General features: G+C 37.7%; 1 protein-coding gene across 1 annotated transcript in view; it reads right to left on the minus strand.

Moving 5' to 3' along the window:
- Nucleotides 1-602: 602 nt before the first annotated feature.
- LOC113097462 (nuclear receptor ROR-alpha-like) overlaps nucleotides 603-21821 on the minus strand; it is a 66805-nt gene continuing 45586 nt past the window's right edge. Inside the window, exons 2-10 of the mRNA XM_026262689.1 lie at nucleotides 20190-20275; nucleotides 18061-18202; nucleotides 14603-14998; nucleotides 13756-13877; nucleotides 13256-13388; nucleotides 10837-10944; nucleotides 8242-8352; nucleotides 8010-8122; nucleotides 603-6946 (exon numbers count right to left, since the gene is read on the minus strand). Coding sequence (XP_026118474.1) covers nucleotides 6782-6946; nucleotides 8010-8122; nucleotides 8242-8352; nucleotides 10837-10944; nucleotides 13256-13388; nucleotides 13756-13877; nucleotides 14603-14998; nucleotides 18061-18202; nucleotides 20190-20275 — 1376 coding nt within the window. The 3' untranslated portion in view covers nucleotides 603-6781. The remainder of the gene's footprint in view (nucleotides 6947-8009; nucleotides 8123-8241; nucleotides 8353-10836; nucleotides 10945-13255; nucleotides 13389-13755; nucleotides 13878-14602; nucleotides 14999-18060; nucleotides 18203-20189; nucleotides 20276-21821) is intronic.

Here is a 21821-nt window from a genome sequence, read left to right on the forward strand (position 1 = left end):
TAGTGTACTAAATAATAGCTATAGTATGGTATTTTAGAGAAAAAATTACTAAAATATACCATAGTTTCACAATGTTTTTTTTCTACACTTGTTTAACCATGGTGTTTGTAGAAGCAGCCTAAAGCCGTGGTTGTACAAATATTAGTCAAAACACAAAAAATAAAATTAAAATATAGTTACTACCCTTTTACGATAAAACCATAGTTAAGGAAAAACATTTATTTTTTCTGACTTTTTTTTTTAAATTGATCTTTGCACATACTTTTATTGTGATGTTGTTGATTCCAAGTAAGAGTTATCAAACTCTGAAAGCCACTTCAAACTATATGAGGCCATACTCATATTCGATCTCAACGTTTTTCTAGTAGGCTACATTTTCATATTTGTATTGTTATTTCTAGTTGCTTGACACTGAAATATGCCATGCATGCTTTACAATAATACTTCATCTGTATAAAATATAACATTAAGGTAATGCAAGTTCCCTTTTAACTTATGTTCTGTTTTTCCACTTGTATCTCTTTTTTAATTTCTCTTAAGGTTGTGTGAAACTTCAACCATATGCACTACATGAGGAAGAAAGACACATTGAATAAGAGCCCATTACAAGCAGTAAATTTTATTATGGGATAACAGCACATAAAGCACATCTAAAATCGATGTGTCCAATGCACTTTTAATAAACGTAATATTAAAGGTACAGTTTCTAAGTACAATATAACAACATTCATATTAGAATGAAAAGTATTTAAAAGACAACATTAAATTTCTTATTTTTCTTTACAGCGGTATTTACAAAATGAATCAAAATACTTATTTTCATATTTAAGAATCAGACAAACAGAAGGAGCAAAACCACTATTGAGAGAAGAGACTATCTCCTAAAGCGAGTTCCAAAGAGCTGAATAAAAAGGTACATGATCGACTGTCCCCATTTTAAGATCAGTAGCAAACATGTTACATAAAAATTTGTGACAACCGCAAACCGTTCTCTGCTTTTTTCCCCCCACAGGAAAGCAGGAGCAAAGTCCAACCCATCTTGCCCCAGCCCTTGAGCCTTCCCCTTCAGCTCAACAAGAAATAGAAGTGTAGTATGCATCATTTTACATACACATATGAACACTTAAAATACATTGCATTAGTCATTTTGTTTCATAAACGTCAACTTAAATCCTAATTGGCAGGAAACAACAGGGAGAACACGGAGTGGATTGTCTATTGTCCGCCAGCTTGCAAATATCCAAACGGGGTTTGCGTTTAACATCCAACCAGGATGCAATGTCCCATAACCACGTGAAGTTGTTTGGAGGAAAAGAAAAAGTAGCATCTGAGAATCTCAGAAAATACAGGACATCACAGAGACAAGAAAATGCTGTTTCCATGGGTATAAACAAACATGAAATGCCTCATTTACATACAAAAAGACGGCTGATGAGAAGAAGAGTCGGTAACACAAGACAGAATTCACTTACGTGTGCAAACACAGTCATTTGAGGACGTGAAAACAAAATGGACGAATACAGTTTCTGCATCCTGTACCACTGAGAGGCACTCAGTGTAGTTTGCTATGTATTATTGCAAGTAGATTCTGCCTTGCTACAAAGATAAAAACAGGAAGTTTCGCACAAAACTTCATACAACCACCTTTGTCCTGTACAATTTATAACACTTAACCATCATGTATGTATGTAAGTGTACGTGAAAGGGAAAAAAAAAGTATGTTAACAAAGCGTGTATTTGTTCTAAAAAGAAAAAAAAATGGAGGGAGCCGAAAAGCGGCAGACAATCCGGTACTTTATCGCGTGTTTAAAGTCCTTCCAGCACCCAATACAGAAAATAAGCACTGGATTAGAAACACCTCCAGCTACAGTTTCGAAACAATCAAAAATAAGCACAATACTGCTGCTTTTTCCATTTTTTTTAAAGCATGAACAATCATCATTGTTGCGAAAAATTCTAAATTGCGAAGTTTAATAGAGATTTACTTAATCGATACTTGCTAATAATCTTAAAAGTGGGAAGGAAACAAGCCGCGTCCCAAGACTAGCACACTGATACAGGTACTTGCTGGGTATTCAAAAGTAAATTTACCACTATCATTATCTTTATCATTATCGTTATTATCATTATTATTATTATTATTATTTATTGAGTCCTAATATCAATAATGCATCAATACTCAGTGAAATGAATGGACTAAGAGGGTGGCCTAGTCTATGAATCCATAATTTTTGTTCACAAAGTAACTTACCTAGCACCACACATCAGTATAACACAAAATTTTATGTCCGCACACCCTACCGCTAATCGAACTAAGTCTAAAAGAGAGAAGTATACTCAAAACAGAGATATTGTACAGCATGATGTGTCTGATAAAACAGATAAATATTTGCACTGAGCAGGTCTTAATAGCAGTATTTTCTTCTTACCTATACAGACAGAAGTTACAAAGTTACTTTTATACATGTGATCGATAGAACATTAAATATTGTGAATTAAAAGCCAAAAGGAGGACAGGAAAACATAGCTGTACAGTTTACAGGCCATTTGACGTTCGTAGTTCTCCACCCGGGAACAGAACTAGTCAATACACAAATAAAACAAACAAACAAAAAAAGTGAAGCAAAAAAACGAACACATTTTTTTTTTAAACGCGATAAATAAGAAAATGTATTTACATGCAGATGTTCAAAGCCTATGCACAAAATGAATCATAATATACCATATATTATTGCTTGACATTCAATTATGGCTAAAGAGTTTTCTTTTTGTCTATTATCTAAACATATTTCACTTTTAATAACGCATCAGCTGTGCTTTTGGAAAGAAAATGCAAGGAAAATAATTGACGTAATTCTTAGTAACACTTCAACCTTTCAGCTCGAATGCTGTCGCGAGCATGACACGTTAAATTTGGTGATCGGAATTGCAAATAAAATCAGTAAATGTGCCTTTCGTTTGAAAGTGAGTGCATAGGCCTTGTTGCGCTTGCATAACTCTAATCGAAATGACCGTCGAGGTGCAGTGTGTCATGCTTGTACAGCCTCATCAAGGGATTCAAGCTCAGTGCTACGTAAAACATTTTAAATCCTGAAAAAAAAAAAAAACTTAAGATCTTACATACAATTCACCATCTCACCCTGCTGCGTCTGATCTTTTAAAGCCTTGTCTGGGGGTTTGACCTTAAGCAAACATTACAAATAGCACAAACACACACATTTCCACTTGTACACGCTCTCGCATTCACATTCGGACGTATATTGCTTCTCACATGGACAAACAAAGGAAAACCACATTTGAAAAAGGATTTCATTATACAATTTACAAGGGAAAATGTATGGATCTTCCACCAATAAAAAAAATTATCTTCACACGTCTAAAATACCACAGATCCAGGCATTTTAAGTACCTTTCTAATTGCATTAGAAAAAATAAATTTGTCCCAAAGTTCTATCCCATAGCATATTGCTTTAAAAGTCTAATACAAACTACACTGACAAAATACGACATGCAAAAAGTGGTAAAACGTGACTTTACTACAGCTTTTATGGTGTTAGAACGGACTTGAGGATCATTGGACAGGAAACAGCAAAGCTTGTTCATCAAGGGGACTCCACAGCAGTGGTTACCCTGTAGAAACCCGTATTTGTCACGCGTGACAATTCGCCCACACGGACGTTTGAAGGTGGAGAAAATCGTGAAGAGGTATTTGGCACATAGACTCAAACAATTATGGGTGACGATTAGAACAAATCCTCGTCCAGAGAAAAACAAAGCTGGGAATTAGCGTGGCACACTTGAGGTTGCTATCTTGTTTTGTTGGATTTTCAGGAAGTTGATCTTGGAGCTCGCTGGGTGATTTGATAAAGCCAGTAGCCTACGGCTAGGCGAATGAATGAAATGACACATTTTGCATTGTTTATGATGTACTGCCGTCTCCTTTTGACTTGGCAGCAATCGTGCTAGTAAATAACATGGTATGACATGCGCCTGTAAACTGTGATGAAGATGAAAGACGAAAATGAGATGAAGATGAAAAACTAAGTAAAAAAAAATTACTACAGTAACAAATGAGTGTTTGTTCCCATTTGTACTTTAACATAATTACCAGGTTGTTTGGGTTCATTTCTGTTCCTAGTGAGCTGCCTTCCTGTCTGCTTCCTCCAAAATAGAACCTTCTGAGTGACTGATTTGGAACAATCTACATAGACAACAATTCGGAATGTCACATAAATAGCTCCCCTTATGAGTAACATATGGGTTGTCTCTGTTGCAATTGATTCCAATGGAGTTTTATGTTAGCATGTTGCTATGCTAAAAACACAATCCTTGTAATATGAGACTGCTTAAATGCTGTCTAAGTAGGCAGGTCACTAGGATTTGGAACTGATTTAATTATCCCTGCTCAATTATTATTCAATATTACTCTCCCTGAGCCTTGTAGTACACAAACTGCTGATTTACTGTATAAAGAACTAAACATGAACCTGGATTGTCAATTACAGATTGATGTATTGTAATAAGCAGGACTTCTTGGGGATTCATTGCACAAACTCATATTTTGTCAACAGTAGTAACTGACACATAATTATGATAAAAACGCTACAGTATTTATCTGTACTGAACATGCCATCAAGATCAAATTATTGAGTTCTAGATGCAACATAGAGCTGACTAACGTGTTTAAGCTACCGGCTTTAGAATCGAGTTAGACAGACTCTTCCCTGAGGAAAATACTTTGTGTCAAGGGGAAAAGAAATTACATGTCGCTACCAAGATCTATTCAAAGATTCTCAAAATGTCAGTTCGAGGGCCAAGTTTTTCTCTGGATTATATTAGGATTTTCTAAACGCCACAACATAGATTTACTGGAATGTTACGATACAACAAATTTTTTTTCAGACTCAAAAAAGCAGGAAAGACCACTATGGCACATTCAAGAGACGTACAAACACGCGCAACACACAACAGTTAGGTATTCACAAAAAAATAGCACTATTACTACCATTGTATTGTTCTTAAAAAAAAAAAAAAAAAAAAAGAATCATAAAAAACACAGATTCGAATTATTGCAGGATTAAGTGCTAAATCATCCTTCGTTCTTTCCCTTTTTCTTTCATAGGCTTCATAAGCACTGTACAATGTTACAAAAATAGAGGATTTCAACCAGACAAGGCTTTTGAATATTTCTCTTTTCGTCTTTTTTGTCCACTCTTACACTCCCACGAGCGTTGTTGCTGGGCAAAGACCCTCACGAGAGTCAGTTTAAGGAAGATCAGCCGTTCAGAAACCAGATCTGCTTCCTCCACACATTTATGTGGGGCACCACCACTAGATGGAACCATTAAACAGCATGTGATGTGTGTGGAAAAGGGTCTGTTTGCGTCCAACAGCCCTTTAGACTCAGTGTGTTGGGTTTTCTCTGTGGTGGCAGATGAGGAGTGTTTGCTAAAATCCCCCCCACCCCCTACTAGATCACATGATCCGCCTTTACCCAGCACCAACCTCCGCCTCGCGCAAATAAATACACAGACACACTCGCAAACACGCACCCACCCTCAGCAGCGTTAGGGTTTCCAGCACTCGTTCTCCATAACCGTGGTATTTATACATGCAACACATCACTAGGTAAATATACAAGTCTTAAATTAAAGAAAGGTGCAAATAAAAGTGCCTTATCAATTTTTCACAATTAAGAATAGTCTAGCTACTAATATCATACATGTTATTTAAAATAGATTCTATAAACATAATTTTTTTTTTCTCGTATAGTTTGTACTTATGATCGTATACCCTGTAACACGTTAGAAAACAGGTGGAATGGACCCTTGCATTGCATTGATGTTGGTGGTCGGACCGTTATGTTATGTCACGTTACGTTACGTTAACACCATTCCAGAGAGGGACTTAATAGCAGAAGGCCTTAAATGATATCACTAAGCAACTATGGTTTATGGAGTCTCTGACGGCTAAAAGCAATTGCGACTAGAATTACCAGAATTCTACGTTGTTCCTTCTTTTTTTTTTTTTTCGCGATTGTCCGTAGAAAGGTGCTGTTTTGTGTTGACTCCACATCACACTCCTTCTCCGTATCTCTCTTTCTCTCTCACTTTGTATTCTTCTTCGTTAGGTGCTGGTTTGACATCCCAAAAAAGAAACCCAAGTGCACAGGGAGGAAGAAACTAACTACGTATTTTTCTACGTAGCGTTTTTTTTTGGTGCTACAACAACTGCTGGAACAGTTCGGATAATCGGCTTCTTGATCGCAACTTTTTATTTCATGTTCTTGGCTTGAAAAGGGTTTGTGTTTTCCTCTTCCGCTGGATTCCAGGCGAATGCTCTCTGGGAATCGTTTTTTCCGTTTTGGAAACGAGTCAAAACTATTTATGCTGATCATGACAAATCGCCATGGGACCGTTCGCGAAAACGAACGCTTGGACTTTTCAGGTTTAGCCAGAGAGAGAAAGAGAGCGAGGGAGCGTTCGGGAAAAACAAGTGTCTTCATCTTCTCATCCTCTCCCCTGGGCTCCGAATCCAATCCCACCTGTGTCAGTAAAAGGAGGGAAAAAAAACTCAAAAATAAACCGCTAGAGTCAAACCCAGTCCTTTACCTCCTCCCCATGACAAAAATAATCAAAACGAAAAAAGGGGGAAAGTGTGTGTGCAGTGTGTCGTCCGTCCAGGTGTGTGTATGTGCAGGGCACTGCTAAAGTGTCTGAGATTTATGCTTGACATTCCCCACGGTGTGAATTCTCCCGGGTGGGGTGGGCGCGGGGAAGCGCTACCCGTCAACGGGCATGGACTGCTCAAAGTCTGATCCAAACAACTCCTTGTACAAGGGGGGGAAGTGGGCGCGGACAATGTCTGGGTATATTGCTTTGAACGCAGTCAGTTTTTCCGTATGCCGGCTGCACAGGGCTCTCAGCGTTGAGACTTTGCATATCAACTGCAGAAAGAGAGAGAGAGAGAGATTTTAATTTGGTGTAAAAGACCTTGTGGTTCAGGGTCAAAAGGCAAAAGTCAGACCCTCTAATCTGCAGAAACAACACAGATGGTCCCAGGTTTTTGACATTAGCTAATCTTTCGCCCACCAGACCAAATACAGCGTTGTGGATGAAGTCATACATAAAATTCTATTTGTTTTCTTAATAAATGTCCTTGGCCCTATAATGCAAATGATTTAAACAAAGGGTCTGTAGAAAATTTACAAGAATTTGCAGCCCCCCCCCAAAACATTTAATTACACAACTCTCAAACTAGTTTACCGCAATATTAACAAATGTAATATTATGATCATTTCATTTTGCTTTCTAATAACCAGATGAAAAATATTTAATTCATTGTGGTTATTGTTAACTAAAACTATTGATAATTGTTTTCAGTGATTGAAATAAAATTAAATAAAAATTAATATTTTATATAAATATACATTAAATAAAAATATGAGATAAAAAAAAACAAAAAAATAATAATGTTGAATTGGCAAGTAACTACAATTGAATAAAAATAAAACAAGCTAAATAGAACATTAAAATAAACGAATAAATGACAAAAGCATAACAAAACAGCTAAAACTAAAATGAAAAAGAAACCAGGATATATAAAGAAAATAAAAGCTAAAGTAAATTAAAATATCAATAGTATTTAAATAATTCTAAAACAACACTAATTTAATAATTAATCACTTATTATATTTGCAGCCCTAGTCTTTAACAGAAAGAGATAAAAATCAAAACAAATCTGTTTTTTGGATTTATACATCTCATTTTACTGCAATACTTAAACATAAAGTAAACATTTTCTCTTTAAATATTTTAATAATTTGCTTCGGTATAATGACAACAATCATATGATTCAGAAAAAAATCTTTATAGTATAATACCACATTCACATAATATAAATTCATATTTGTAATATTTTACACAGTTCCTTGAGTACATAAAAGAATAAAATATATAAGAACAGAAGAATCTAATGACATCATATCCTGTTCCTTCTGTGTTCAGTACCTTTGTCAGTATGCCGTCCTCTCTGTGGTTCTTCTGTAGAACATGTTGGAGGGCCAGCTGGATCTTCTGCTGGAGTTTCTCCACCTTCACCTTCTCCTGGAGCCAGGATCGATCTAAACACACACACACGGGCGCGGGGATGAGACACTTTCACATTTTCACGCAGTCCCAACAGGTGAACAAGGGATTGTGGGTAATTTATGTGTATGCTTTAACACAGAGCCAGGCTCACCTGCAGACATCAACACGAAGGCGGAGAACAGGGCGATCTCGTCTTCAGAGAGGTGCATAGAACACAAGTTTTTCGCAAACTCGAAGACAGAGCTGATCAAGTCGTCGCAACCTGTCACCGTGGAGACAGAGAAGAAGAAAGTTGATGAAAAAAAAAAAAGAGAGAGTCAACGGCGGCTGAGCAGTAGTCAACGTCAAGTAGACACTTGATCTTTTAGCATGAGATGTCGGAGTGGTGCAGAGGTAAAAACAATACAATCCTTCAGCATTACAGAATGATTTTTCCCCTCCAGGCTAATCATGCTTTGGCGAATGAGAGGGGTTACATAACCATGACTGGGGTCACTAACAACACTGAAGAAAAGCCATGACTCAGAGCTCATTCAAACACTGGGAGATAGTCTACAGCAGCAGTTCTCAAGCTTTCCAAGCCAAGCACCAAGACACAACAATGTTCCCTCGAATTTTGTTTTTCACTTTGAACGCAAGCATTAGGACTATAGCAACGGTTAAGTGTTTTCAAATGTGGAAAGATGGCACTAAATCCAAACACAAAAAACTTGGACTTAGTAACATTTAGAAAGCATTGTGCTGTTTTTGCATGAATATAAAAAATTGCAGTCCAGGTCAGACACACGAATAGTACATCTTTTTTTATCAATACATTAAATATTTTATATTTTAATATTTTAAGAAATAATAAGTTGACTTAAGTCAAATAAAATTTAAGCTGGCTTTTTCCATCAATCATAGCTAGAAAACTTGAAAAAAATTAAATATAAAAAAATTAATATAAAATTCATGAAGTGATTTTGTCAGTATTACCTGTACAAATCTATATTAAACTTGTAAATAATTACAATGCTAGAAATTAAGCATTAAAATGGTGGAGACATATGTGTGTGTGTGTGTGTGTGTGTGTGTGTGTGTGTGTGTGTGTGTGTGTATATATATATATATATATATATATATATATTTTTTTTTTTTTTTTTTTTTTTCTTTTTTTATATATATATATTTTTTTTTAATAGCATTTATAGTATCTCAAGTTCAAAAACTTTTTTTTAAAATTGACTTTAAGGTGAAATATAATTATATATTGCCCTTTATATCATTTGCTGCTTACAAAAAATAGTTTTTTATTATTATTGTTTTTTTTTTTTGTTTTTTTTTTACATTAGTAGTCTAAGACACATGAATTAGTAGAAATTGGGCATTAAAAAGGGCAAATAATTTAAATAAGTTGTGTTGAATACCACCGGTTCACACATTTCCATATTTTGTGGAAGAATCAGACTAAAGCGAATACACACAAACAAACACCATAGCAGTAATATTTACAAAGGACTGCACTGTCTTTGCATGAATTAATATGCAAATGATGCATTCTGCATCCGACACATAAATAATAAATATACTTTAGATGATTTGCCTGTCTGTTTAGAATCATATCTCGCCTTTTATATCGATTGCAGCTTGAAAACACTGTTGAACACAGTGCCTATTAAGTAATAATGTGAGTTTTAGATGCACAAATCTATATCACACTCATAAATAAATCAGTTATTGGAAATTAAACATTGAAAAATGCTAAATAATTTATAGAAAACATCCAGAGTGTGTTGAGTACCACCTGGGAGCACTACGCCACAGTTTGAGTTTTCATTTCAGTTTCGGAGCTACTGGTTTAAGCTTGGCAAACACATGCAGGCTTATTAAATGCACTACAGATACAATAGGAAGAAGATATTGCAGTAGTTATAACACTGAGGACGTCCGTGTGAGATATGACTGAACGATGTCTTACAGGCTGCCATCTTTATGTCTCGATTTCTCATGTTTGTGTTTGTTTTGGCATTTGGAAAGCTTTCAGCCCCAAAAGGTTTCCATCGTGAGTGCATAATGACAGAGAAGAGATTTCACTAATGTCACGGCATTCAAACGTAAATGCTATTTGCTTACTCCAGAAAAATTCTACACCCTGGCTACGGCTGCGTGGATGGCGGGTTTGATAAAACACTCCTGGTAGACACTCAATCTTGCTTATGCAGTTCCAGACGCCCACCATACGCAGCAGCTACAGCAGAACTACTGCAATCCTGAGCAGCATCCTCAGCGAGGAAAGTTTAACTCCAGGTGTGGCGGATATGAGAAGCTGGTGCCGACCTGGTGGGCTTTATTTGCTTGCGTACACACATGATCCAAAATTAGCACTCAAGTGCCAAATGTGGGTATAATTGCAGTTTTATTTAATAACAAAAATGCTTTTCAGGCATTCATATTACATATTTAAATGATATATAAAATATAGTTAATTGGTTAAGTGTATAATTATTTACAAAAGTAATTATATAGAAAAAAAAATGTCATTGTATTTATTTGCGGTGGCATATTTTGGATCCTGCACACAGGTGTGTGTACAAAACAATTTAGACGTTGCTTGCAGTTAGGCAAATTGGTTGGGTTCTGCCCACATTTGCATGTGTGAAAGTCATTTAATAAAATAGGACACAAATAAGCAAAACACTGGCATGTAATATTCCAAACACAGAATTTCCACTTCACATACCAAGTCCAATCGGGTTTCGTAACTCACCTAATGACTTAAAGACATCAGGCCCGGCATACTTTCCGTCGAAATAGACTGTGTTGTTCTGAGGGTCGAAGGCACGGCACATTCTGATAAACACCACCTCCAAAGAGCCTACGCATAGATGAGAAAGAAACAAAAAGGGAATTTATAATCCAAAACAGAAATTCTGGTTGAACATGTGAAGGCAAAATGCTTTTAAATATGCATTTTTCAGAGTTTATGTATGTTGCATTCTCAGCACTGCCACAAGGGGTGCAATAGCAAGAATTAGTGTGAACCATCTTCTTCTACAATACATGTCCTCATTCAGGTTGATTATCGTGATGCTGGAACAACAATCTGATGAGAATCTTGTTCAGTAAGTTAGCTAACTAAGCTAAGTTAATGTTTATAGTTAGCGATAGTTGGCAAACACTGGGTTTAATGGGAGAGATATTATTGCAGATTGTTATGTAAAGTTTGCATTTGCGTATTTTCTTGAAGAATGCTTTTTTTCATAAGCAGTGCAATTATATCACTAAAAACCAATACACTACAGAAATATGTGAATATAAATGCTTCTGACTGCATTTTTTCCCCCCACAGTTGTTACGTTGCATTCTCAGCACTACCACAAGGGGCGCAATAGTTATGTTAATAGAATGAACATAAATAGTCTACTTCTACAATTAATTCTCATTTTTGACAAGTAATGTTATGGTGGAGCAACATTCAAAGATAATCTTGATCAGTTAGTTAGCTGAAATTAGCTAAGCTGTCAACGTTTAAATATATATTTTATTTTATTTATTTTTTTGCCGTTTTTATATCTTTATTTTGTTAGGACAGTAATTAGACAGGGAACGAAGTGGAAGAGAGAGGGGGGGCTGGGATTGAGAAAGGTCTACAAGCCGGGACTCGAACTCGGGGCATCTGAAGCGCAACATGTTGGCGTTTTGCCAACAACGCTATTGGTGCCGACACCAATGTTTATAGATAGCTATGTGAATAATGGTGCAGATATTTGATGCAAGGTTCGTTATTTAAGGTCAGTATATCATAACAAGGAGCAGTAACATAAAATAAAGCTTTATTAAGTCACCAATCATCTGATGTTTTTGAGCAGTGATGTGTGTGTGTCTCAGGTGGAGTGTGTTGCTGTTATTGTTGTGAGTAGGAGCAGTAATTCTACAGCGGAGTGCTTTGGTGCGCACAGGCTTAGAGGATAAAAGCCACGTAATAGAAGCCATTACGGAGCTTTAGAAAGATGCAGTGGTTTAAAATGTAATGTGTGAAGAGAGAGCGCTCACTCAGTATTTTGTTAATAATTTTGGTCGGGCCTGGAACAAACAGAAACACTGAAAGCTGTTTGGATCATGATGGAGATGGGGTTTGAGTATGATAGAGCACTTTGGTCCATTATTTGTGAGAAGATAGTGTGCAGCCGTGGATATCATCTCAATAGTGCTTTATTTTTCAAAGAGCTGACAGATCGTCCCAAAACAGTTTTCCTGTATACACAAGAGATACTGAAGCGCTGCACCTCCTGCTGTGTGACATCGGATTTGTTCGGAATTGAATACTTGCATATTGCTTACTGTGCAGTATACTATTTTAAGCAGTATGTAAAAAAAAGTGTGAAGTATGCAATAATAAATACTTCAAAGAGTAGTATTCTAAACTGTTGAAATGTAAAAAGTCTTAATTATTTTTTATTAGGAAAATGTTACTTTCAGTTCATCCATCACACCAAAAAAGAGACAAAGTTGAATGTACTGCATTGTATGATAAGTAGTCATATACTATAGAAGCCTGTTTTGGCCATTGAATAAAAAAATTAAAATAAAAATAAAAAGGTAATTGCATCTTTTTTTATCTCAATATACAGATTCTTAGTTTATATCTCACAATTCTTGTTTCATCTCAATATACAGATTCTTAGTTTATATCTCACAATTCTTGTTTCATGCAATTCTGATTTTTTTTTTTATAATAATACAAAAAAAAAAAAAAAAAAAAAAATATATATATATATATATATATATATATATATATATATATATATATATATAAAAAAAACACAGAACTGCGAGATGAAACCAATTGCAAACTAAGAGTTTATATCTTGTAATTCTAACTTTTTTCTCAAAAGAATGAGTTTATATCTCACAGTTCTGTTTTTATCTTAGAATTATGAGAAACAAAATCTGAATTGTGAGATATAAACTCAGAAGTATAAGAAAGAAGAAGAAGAAGAAAAAAAAAGAGTCAGATCTGTAAGAAAGTTGCAATTAAATTTTTTTATTCTCTTGGTGGAACAGTGCTTGCATAGTATACTGTAAATATCGGTCAGTGCATACTGTGCACAGTACAGATACGGCTAGTAGTATGCTATTCTAAATGTAGCCACAGTCACTGCAGAAAAAGGATTATTTGTGTTTACCTGCTTTGAGAAGCACTATCTGATCATTCTGACAGAGCTCCATGAAGCCGTCGATGCGCTTGGCAAACTCCACCACATACTGAATGGCCTCTGTGATTTTAATGGCACACAACTGCCACATGACTTCCCTGGGCTGAGGAGAAACAAAAGACACAACCAGTTTCAAAAAGCGGCCATATTCTTTTGAAGCAGTTTATGTAGAGTTATGATGTTAGTCAAGGCATAATTCAGTTTTAATGAAGGGTAAACTCTCAATGACCAGAATCTGATACTGTACATTTAATAAATTTATTATCGGCTAACCTATTCAACTGGGCATACTCTAAAGTAGCCACTTCAATGTCTGTCCGACTGAAAGCAAAAAGCCAGAACATTTTCTATCCCAAAAACATCACCTCATCAGTGTCCCTGCATGTTAACATTGACATTAAAGTAAATTGCAAACATCCCTAAGTAAAGCTTCTGAATAACCACATGTGGCTCTTCAAGAATGTGTTTACCTTGCTGTGGTAGCTCTCCACCTCCTCCTGAAGGAACGCCTGCCAGGTCATCTGCTGAAGTTCTTCTCTCAGGTACTGACACGTCTCCATGTGGGACTTGGAAATGTTCTGGGCCAGATGTTCTGAAACACAATGCAACATACCTTCAAAACACCTCTGTCGCGCCTGACTGCACTTAACGTACAGACATATTGAGCTGTTCTACACACACACACATATACTTGTGGTAAGGGATGGCATTTGTTTCCCATTAGCATTATAAAGTGGTTTTTCCTACTGGCGCATTTATGCTTACAGAACTGCTGAGGGAAAGGATCTTTCAAAAGATGCAGTGTTTTATTTGCTTCTCCAATCAAAGAACTACACTGTAGCGGTTTGTGATTTAAAGTCGATTTAGAAGCTTGTTGACCATCTGTGTTCCTCTGCAAGAGAAAAATAGGGCAGTGCTTCGAGTATAAAAGTGAAGAGTGTGTGTAAACTCACAGGAACAAAGGTCATATTTGCTTTCAGCAAGAACGAGCAAATGGAGACGAGAGAAAGAAAAAAAAAAACAGTATAAAAATTCAATCATGCTGAAAACACATCTGTTAAAAGGAGTCCCAGAGCAGGAGGGGAAGCTAAAAAAATGATTTCCCTTGGTGCGTGCCCTGCTGGATCCTGATTGGCCCTAATTAATGGAAACTAATTAGAAAAAAAAGAGGTTCTTTTAATGAGTCTTTGAGATGAGTCTCCAACCTAATGCTATTTTAAGACACCTTTAGCGACGTTTGCCCCACGGTTGGGTTCTTCCCCCAGTACCATCCCCAACCCAGAATACAATTTGCCATTCTCCAGAATTATCACTTACCCAATTCAGCCATGGAAACGGTGGGGGACGTCTCCCCATTGGTGAAGGAACAGTAGGGGAAGAAGCCCGAGCCCGGGGTGAAGTCGCAGATGGGCTCTGGCTTGATGCCGTTGATGTCCAGGCCGGACTGGTCGGGTGAAGGCTGGATGTCAAGGTAGAAGCTGCTGACACCTGAGTCGGGCTTGGTGCCATCAGGCGTGTGGCCGTTCATGTAGCCGCTCAGGTCATCGTGGAGCTCGGTCAGGCCATTGGTGGAAAGGCCGTAGGTTGGGGTGAGGGGTTCGGCCTCACCGGGCTGCTGCTGGTGGTCCCGCTGTTGCTGCTGGAGCCGGTGTTTCTGCACTTCTGCATAGAGGCTGTCCCGCTGTTTCTTTGACATCCGGCCAAACTTCACCGCTGTAGGGGGGCAAAGATGGTGCAATAAGAACAGAAATCTCTCTCAAATTGTGACTTCTTCCTTAAATATAATCAAATGCAATCGGAAAATGCTGGTGGACCAACCCTATCTTATTTAATAAAGTGGGAATTTTGTATGAATTTGTATAGAAATGTATTGTTTTTTAGAAAAGTAGTAAGCATGAAGGTTCAGAGGGGTATAAGCAGATCATACAAGAATGGTCAAATGAGACAGTTTAAATTCATGCAAACTAGTCATCAATTCATCAAAACATACAATAGTTACAAAATGCGATGAGTTAAAGGGATAGTTCACCCAAAAATGAAAATTCTGTCATTTATTACTCACCCTCATGTTGTTTAAAACCCATAAGACCTTTGTTCACCTTCCATAGACAGCAAGGATATTAGCCACGATATCCAAAAAGTATACGAGAATACGTTTTGTGCGCAAAGAAAACAATGATAACAATGTATTGTGCGCATACGCACACTGTTTACTGAACGTAAACCCTGCTAATTATGTTGATAACGTTCTGGGGTAGTCAAAATGCCCGAAGATGGTAACTCGGGGAGAAGAATTGCTAATTTTTTTTTACTATTGTTTTCTTTTGCGCACAAAAAGTATTCTCGTGGCTTCGTAAAATTAATTAAAAAAAACGGAACCCCTGATGTCACATGGACTATTTTACCGTTGTCCTTGCTACGTTTCTGTGCGTTGATCGTGGTAATATCATTGCCGTCTACAGAGGGTCAGAGAATCAGATTCTGTCAAAAATGTGTGTTCCGAAGATGAACTTAGGGTTTACGGGTTTGAAACGACATGAGGGTGAGTATTTAATGACAAAATTATCATTTTTGTGTGAACTAAGCTTTTAACATCGACTACGTACTGAAAGTGCTTATTACTGGAACAATCCCTTTGGTGCAACATAGGTCTTTGGGACAATGGCGGTAGCTCACTGTTTATGTTGATCAAACCAGCAACCTTCTGGTTACTAACCACCACACCAAAACAACCCTTGCACAAGATGACTTCACTCCAATTTACAGGCACTCACAAAAAGGAAGGGTCTTCACTCGCGAAACCTGGAGGAAGTGGCAGAGAGTCTGTTTAGCTTAAAAAGAAAGAGCGGCTACAGCTTCAGCCTGTCTTTGAACTGGAGGAGTGTTAGAAGCAGAGGAAGCTGGGGATGAGATATTGTGTGGATCAGATATAAGTGGAGATCAAGTGTTCATAAAAACGAAGGACGCCTGGCAGAGGACAAGCTGATCTACTGATGGATGGAAAAAGAGATAAACGCACTGGAGAGTTAAATGGAGAATGAAGGGGATAAAGGGGCTTGACTGCTGGAGACGAGAGGAGACAAAATGAAGGAGAGAAGAAAAATGAAAGATGAAAAGAAAGGGAATGAGACAAATGAAGATCAGAAGAGAGGAAGTGAAAGGAGACTTGAAGCTGCGATTTGAAAAGAGGACATGAGAGAAAAATTAGAGGACATGTGATACTTGGAAGGAGACAAGATGAGACATGAGGAGACAAGACAAGATGTAATGATAAGATGTGGCAAGGAAAAGAGACATCATGGCAAGACTGTTGAGACATGAGAAGAAGAGATCAAATAAGAATAAGCCTGACTTTTGAAGGAGAGACAAGATGAGATTTGAAGACAGAGGAGGGGACAAAACATTAGAAGAGGAGAAAATTAGAAATGAAAAATGGAGAGGACTTGAGACAAGAAGAGAAAACAGGAACAAAGTAAGAGGCAAGGAAACAAAGTGAGATTTGAAGAAAGATGTGGACACAACACAAAATAAACGAGTGGAGACCGAATAAGATTTGAAGAAACAACTGAAGAAATGAGACAGTGAGAAAGAAGACAAAATAAGATTTGGTGAGTGGAAAGAGTTGGAAATGAGAAATTGCATCAAACAGAAGGAGCCAAAATAATATTTTTAAATAAGATGATGCAAAATTAGACTGGAAACAAGAAGAGACCTGAGGTAAAGAGACAAAGGAGAATAGAACAAAGAGGAGACAAGACGAGGCATGAAGAGAGAAAATAAAAAGAGATTGTGAGCAAAATACACAAGATGAGAATAGAACAGTGGAAAGGAGATGAGACAAGACATGCAGGGCAGAGACAAGACAAGACACGAGGAGACGAGTGAGGCTTTTAAAAGAGGTACAGGATCAGCTCTGAATTTGAGGCCTGTGAGCGGAGGCCTACTGTCGTCTCAGACATGTGTGTGTCTGGGTAGCGCTGCGTCTCTGTCCCCGTGTAGGGAAGGCAGATGGGGACTGGTGAGCTTTAGTTGGAGTGAAGTCAGAAGTCACCTTGCCTGTCCTGGTTGTGTGTGAGAGAGCAGCCCGGTAGACTCGGAAGACCTGGCCTGATTTCATCCTCCTGTCAGGGGCCGTAGTCACACAGCCCAGCCGGAGGCCCAGCAGGGGGCCTCCACACACACACACACACAAACATACGCTCACCTGTGATCCTGTTAATGCTGTTCACCTGCATTTGCTTTAATGAGCCTGTTTTAATGATGCTCATTTAATAAAAGCTAGTTGCTGTCAGATTCTCCACCCTGAGTGAGCACGCCCCGCAGTCCAGAACCACAACTGCCTCTTAAATTAATCTTGTCACAAGTTAGGTGAAAAATGAATGAGTAATGGGTGCCAACTGCAGAACAGGTACTCTAAATTATATGACATGGCAAGACTGGGGACAAAGGTAAGTAGTGAATAAAAGTAAAAAAAAAAAAAAAGAACTAAATATATTCCATTATACTGATTCCAGGTACATTCACAGATGCATTATGTGATGCTTGTACTGCACTTTTGGACAATTTGGGTTGAACAATTTTCCATGATATTTCCCCCTATTACTTTATTCATTGCAATCAAGTTTTCTTAAACCGTAACTGGAAAAACACTCGCTGTCAGGTTGCTCGTTCACTTTCCATGCTGATCTATTTGGTATTTTGCATGCATTTGTTGCTCTGTATCTGTGGAGACTCTGTTTTCCCTCTGGTGCCCGCTGTACTGGACACAGACTCACCGTCACGTGACATGCCCACGGCCAGACACTTCTGCAGCCTGCAGTGCTGGCAGCGGTTCCGGCTGGTGCGGTCAATCAGGCAGTTCTTCTGACGCGGGCATGAGTACGCCGCATTGCTCTGCTGACTCCTCCTGAAGAAACCCTACAGGCCCGAGAGACAGACAGAGGGAAGGTTAGTTAACTCATTCAAGACTCAACCAAAAGGTTTTTTTTTTTTTTTTTCCTGGCTGAGTAAGGCCACTAATTAAAATGTTTTACTATCCCCACCATCAAAAATATATATATTTTGTAAGAACGCATATTTAAATGTGGAAAAAAACAATATAGTTAATAATAATAATATAAATTAGATATTTGTTATATTAATATATACATTGCATTTATATACTATTTATATTTGAAATATATATAAACCATTTCAACTCTTGTCTCTAATCTATCACAAATTATTCTTGCAATTTTGAACCAAACCTTATTTTTGCTAGCAATGTATTTATGTTAGAAAGTGAACTGAACTGCAGTTTTATTTTAGTAACACTGAAATATAATTATAGTTGTTATTATAAGTTTGAATTAGCTTTAGTCTTGAATTAGTAAAATTGTAGTAATTACTTTTTTTTGGGGGGGGGGTAATTTTTAAATATTATATTATATATACATAAAACATATATATATGCATAATACAATTAATTCAATAAAAATGAGAAATGTTTTGTTGGGAACTAACTGAATTTTTATATACAAATTATTTAATTTACCATTTATTTCAAGTACCTTTTTTTATTATTTATATTTGCTTTTAGTTAACTACACTAACCCTGCTGAATTAACCTCAAAAGTATGGACATGTCTCTATTTTACAAATGAATATTTCACATGAAATATGGCAAACTCTCAACAGATGGTGGCAACTCCTCAAACGCTTGTCTCAATCATATAGATGTGTTTATTTAATCTAGATATGTCTGAACAACTCATTTTTCACAGAGGTTACTATAAAAAGCAGTTTGGAACGAGTATTTTTCGTCATTAACGATTGGCACGGCTAGTTCCGAGACGGGCTAGAAAGGTAGTAAATAATGGCGAGTTTGTATAAGGTTATTAATGTTGAATAACAGAGCCCGAACCCGGTGGGTGCCGCCGGGAGGGGGGGTGTGGGGTGGGGGGGGGAGCGGGCGCCCACGTTGAGTAGATTTCTCATACCTTTGACTTAATGAATTGATTCCAGCTCGTCATTAACACACCCCACTCCACAGCTCCATACACATATGTCTTAATTAGTTGCTCATTGGCTGTTTAATTACTAGAAAACAGCTGACAGCTGCCAAGTTGCTTTCTAATGGCAGCCATTATGAAAGTGGGGTAGGACTGCCGGTGACAAGCAGCGCTCCTTAATAATGCTATGATTTATGGGCCGGAGCGGTGTGCTCGCACATATCATTAAATGTCTCTGTGCCTCGAGTAATTAGTAACCATTAAAGATACATTTCAGCAGTTTATTCTTCAGTATTGCGCGTTTCTGCCGCCGAGTGAGTGACGGAGGGAGATGCTGAGCAGAGAGAGTCTGTCTATTGTGCAGGAAAACAAAAAACACGCCGTTCAGGAGCCTCGTCCGCATGTTCGTTTCTGCCGAGCCCGCTTGCGGAATGCTAACGAGTCGCTCCGGTGACAGGCAGCAAACAGGAATACACAATAAGCACAAACTTCCTCTTTGCTGAGTGGACGGCGTGTTTGAAAAATGCACGAAAAGAGGAGCTTCGGCGGGAACGAACAGGGGGGGAGGACGTGGTTGCAAAACTGCTAACAACGTGCTGTGATCCAAAGCGCTTCCTTTTTTGACAGTTTTATTAAAAAAAAAAAGTGCAGCAGAAGGTAAAGAAAAACAAGACACAGGGATTATATTGTCGCTGTATTGTATTTGTGATGTTTTCATCAACGTTTCAATTTTTAGCAACACTCTGGCGTGTGAATTCCGAAGTCCTGTAAGCACAACAGTGCATTTTTCTTCCTTAGAAAGACAAAAAATCTGAAAGCAACTTCTCTGTTATTTTCCACGGCGTCTCATTTGTTGGCTTTTCCCGCTTTTTCTTTGTCACACACGCCGCTGACAGGGTTGTTTAGCTTCTTACCTTGCAGCCCTCACACGTTATCACGCCGTAATGGATGCCTGATGATTTGTCTCCACAGATCTTGCAGGGAATTATTTCGATTTGAGCTGCGGAGAGAGAAAAGAGAGAAGATACTGTCAGGATTTTTCACTGTCACCAGACACCGCGCAAACACCTCCTCCACGACATGAAACGGCGCTGAGCTTCAAACGCTTCACGTCCCTGCCACCAACGGTTGCGGTGTGTTTGGAGGAGGCCATCCTGACTTTAAACAGAAAACAGAAAACGTGATGTCAGCCCGTGATTTAAAATCAAATGCGGTTGTAATAAAGTGCCACTGTTCCCCGTGGAGCCTTAGGGCAGCATTGTCAGGACAAACCCAACTCTTTACCACATGGTTGGACCTTTCCACCACTGGAATATCGGTTCAAAGCTGCCTGTTCAATTTAAAAACCACAAAAACCAAGTAGACAGTTTTACCACCATGAGACAGTGTCCAAGAGGCCTAACCCTGACACAATGAGAAGATGGTAATAAGAAGGCTTGAGTTTTTGTTGAGGAAAAACAATAGCTTTAAAATTTAGTGTGAAGAAAGGCTTTTTTAATACATTAAAAAAAGGTATTTACCCCAAAAATAAACATTTTGTCATTATTTACTCACTCTCTTGTCATTGGAAACCCATGAAACACAAAATGAGATGTTTAACAGAATGTTCACGCTGCTCTTTTTTTATTCAATGAAAGTAAATGGTGACCAAGAGCGGTTAAGCTCTAAAATAAATGAATAAATAAATAAATACTATTAATAAAAAAATATTTTTTTCATCCAAAGCAACTTAACATAAGTTATGTAATGAAACTCTCAAACATCATTAATAAGATTCATATATTTGCATATTAAAATTTTGGCGGCCATGATTGGTTTTGAGACTCGAGAACCCCTACCATTGGGCATTTTTAATGTTAACCCTAGTGTGACATGATTTGACACATTATATCTTAATATACATGAATGTTAATGAGATCTGAGGTCTGCAGCAGAACATTTATTTTTATGACTAATCTACCCATACATAACTTCAGAGAAGTTAGAACATAGCAAGTTGGACAACTTTTATGGAGCATTTAAGGAGCTTGATAGCCCATAGTGCCCATTTACTTTTAATGCGTGGAAAAGAGCAGCGTGAACATTCTTCTAAATATCTAATTTTGTTATTTTCGAGAGTTACAGGTTTGGAACAACGCGATGGAATATAAGACGCCAGAACCATTCCTTTACTTGCAGATTTTGGTTCCGACAGATAAAACTTGGCATGAGTTGCTTAAAAGACTATTTGATAAAAGTCAGGCATCTCGAAGCAAAGGCCACGGCAATATAATCACATCAAAGGACCTGAACCAAACCTCTGGCCATTGCAAAATAGACCTTACCACGCAAGAGCTTCACTCTATATTTAGCCGGATTACAGCTGAACAGTCACTGTTTAATGTAGCCTAAGCATTTTATTTCTACTTGACAGAAATTGCTCCCTCTAGTTCCCTTAGATCCCGAGCCAAAGTTCCCCGCAGCTACTTGCCTACCTCCAGCCAAAATACTGTGGCTCGATAATATTTTAGTGAACACTATAAATCCAATCGTACGGAATTAATTTG

The sequence above is a fragment of the Carassius auratus genome, unplaced genomic scaffold (genome assembly GCF_003368295.1).
Source record: "Carassius auratus strain Wakin unplaced genomic scaffold, ASM336829v1 scaf_tig00216283, whole genome shotgun sequence".
NCBI classification, from domain to species: Eukaryota; Metazoa; Chordata; class Actinopteri; order Cypriniformes; family Cyprinidae; genus Carassius; species Carassius auratus.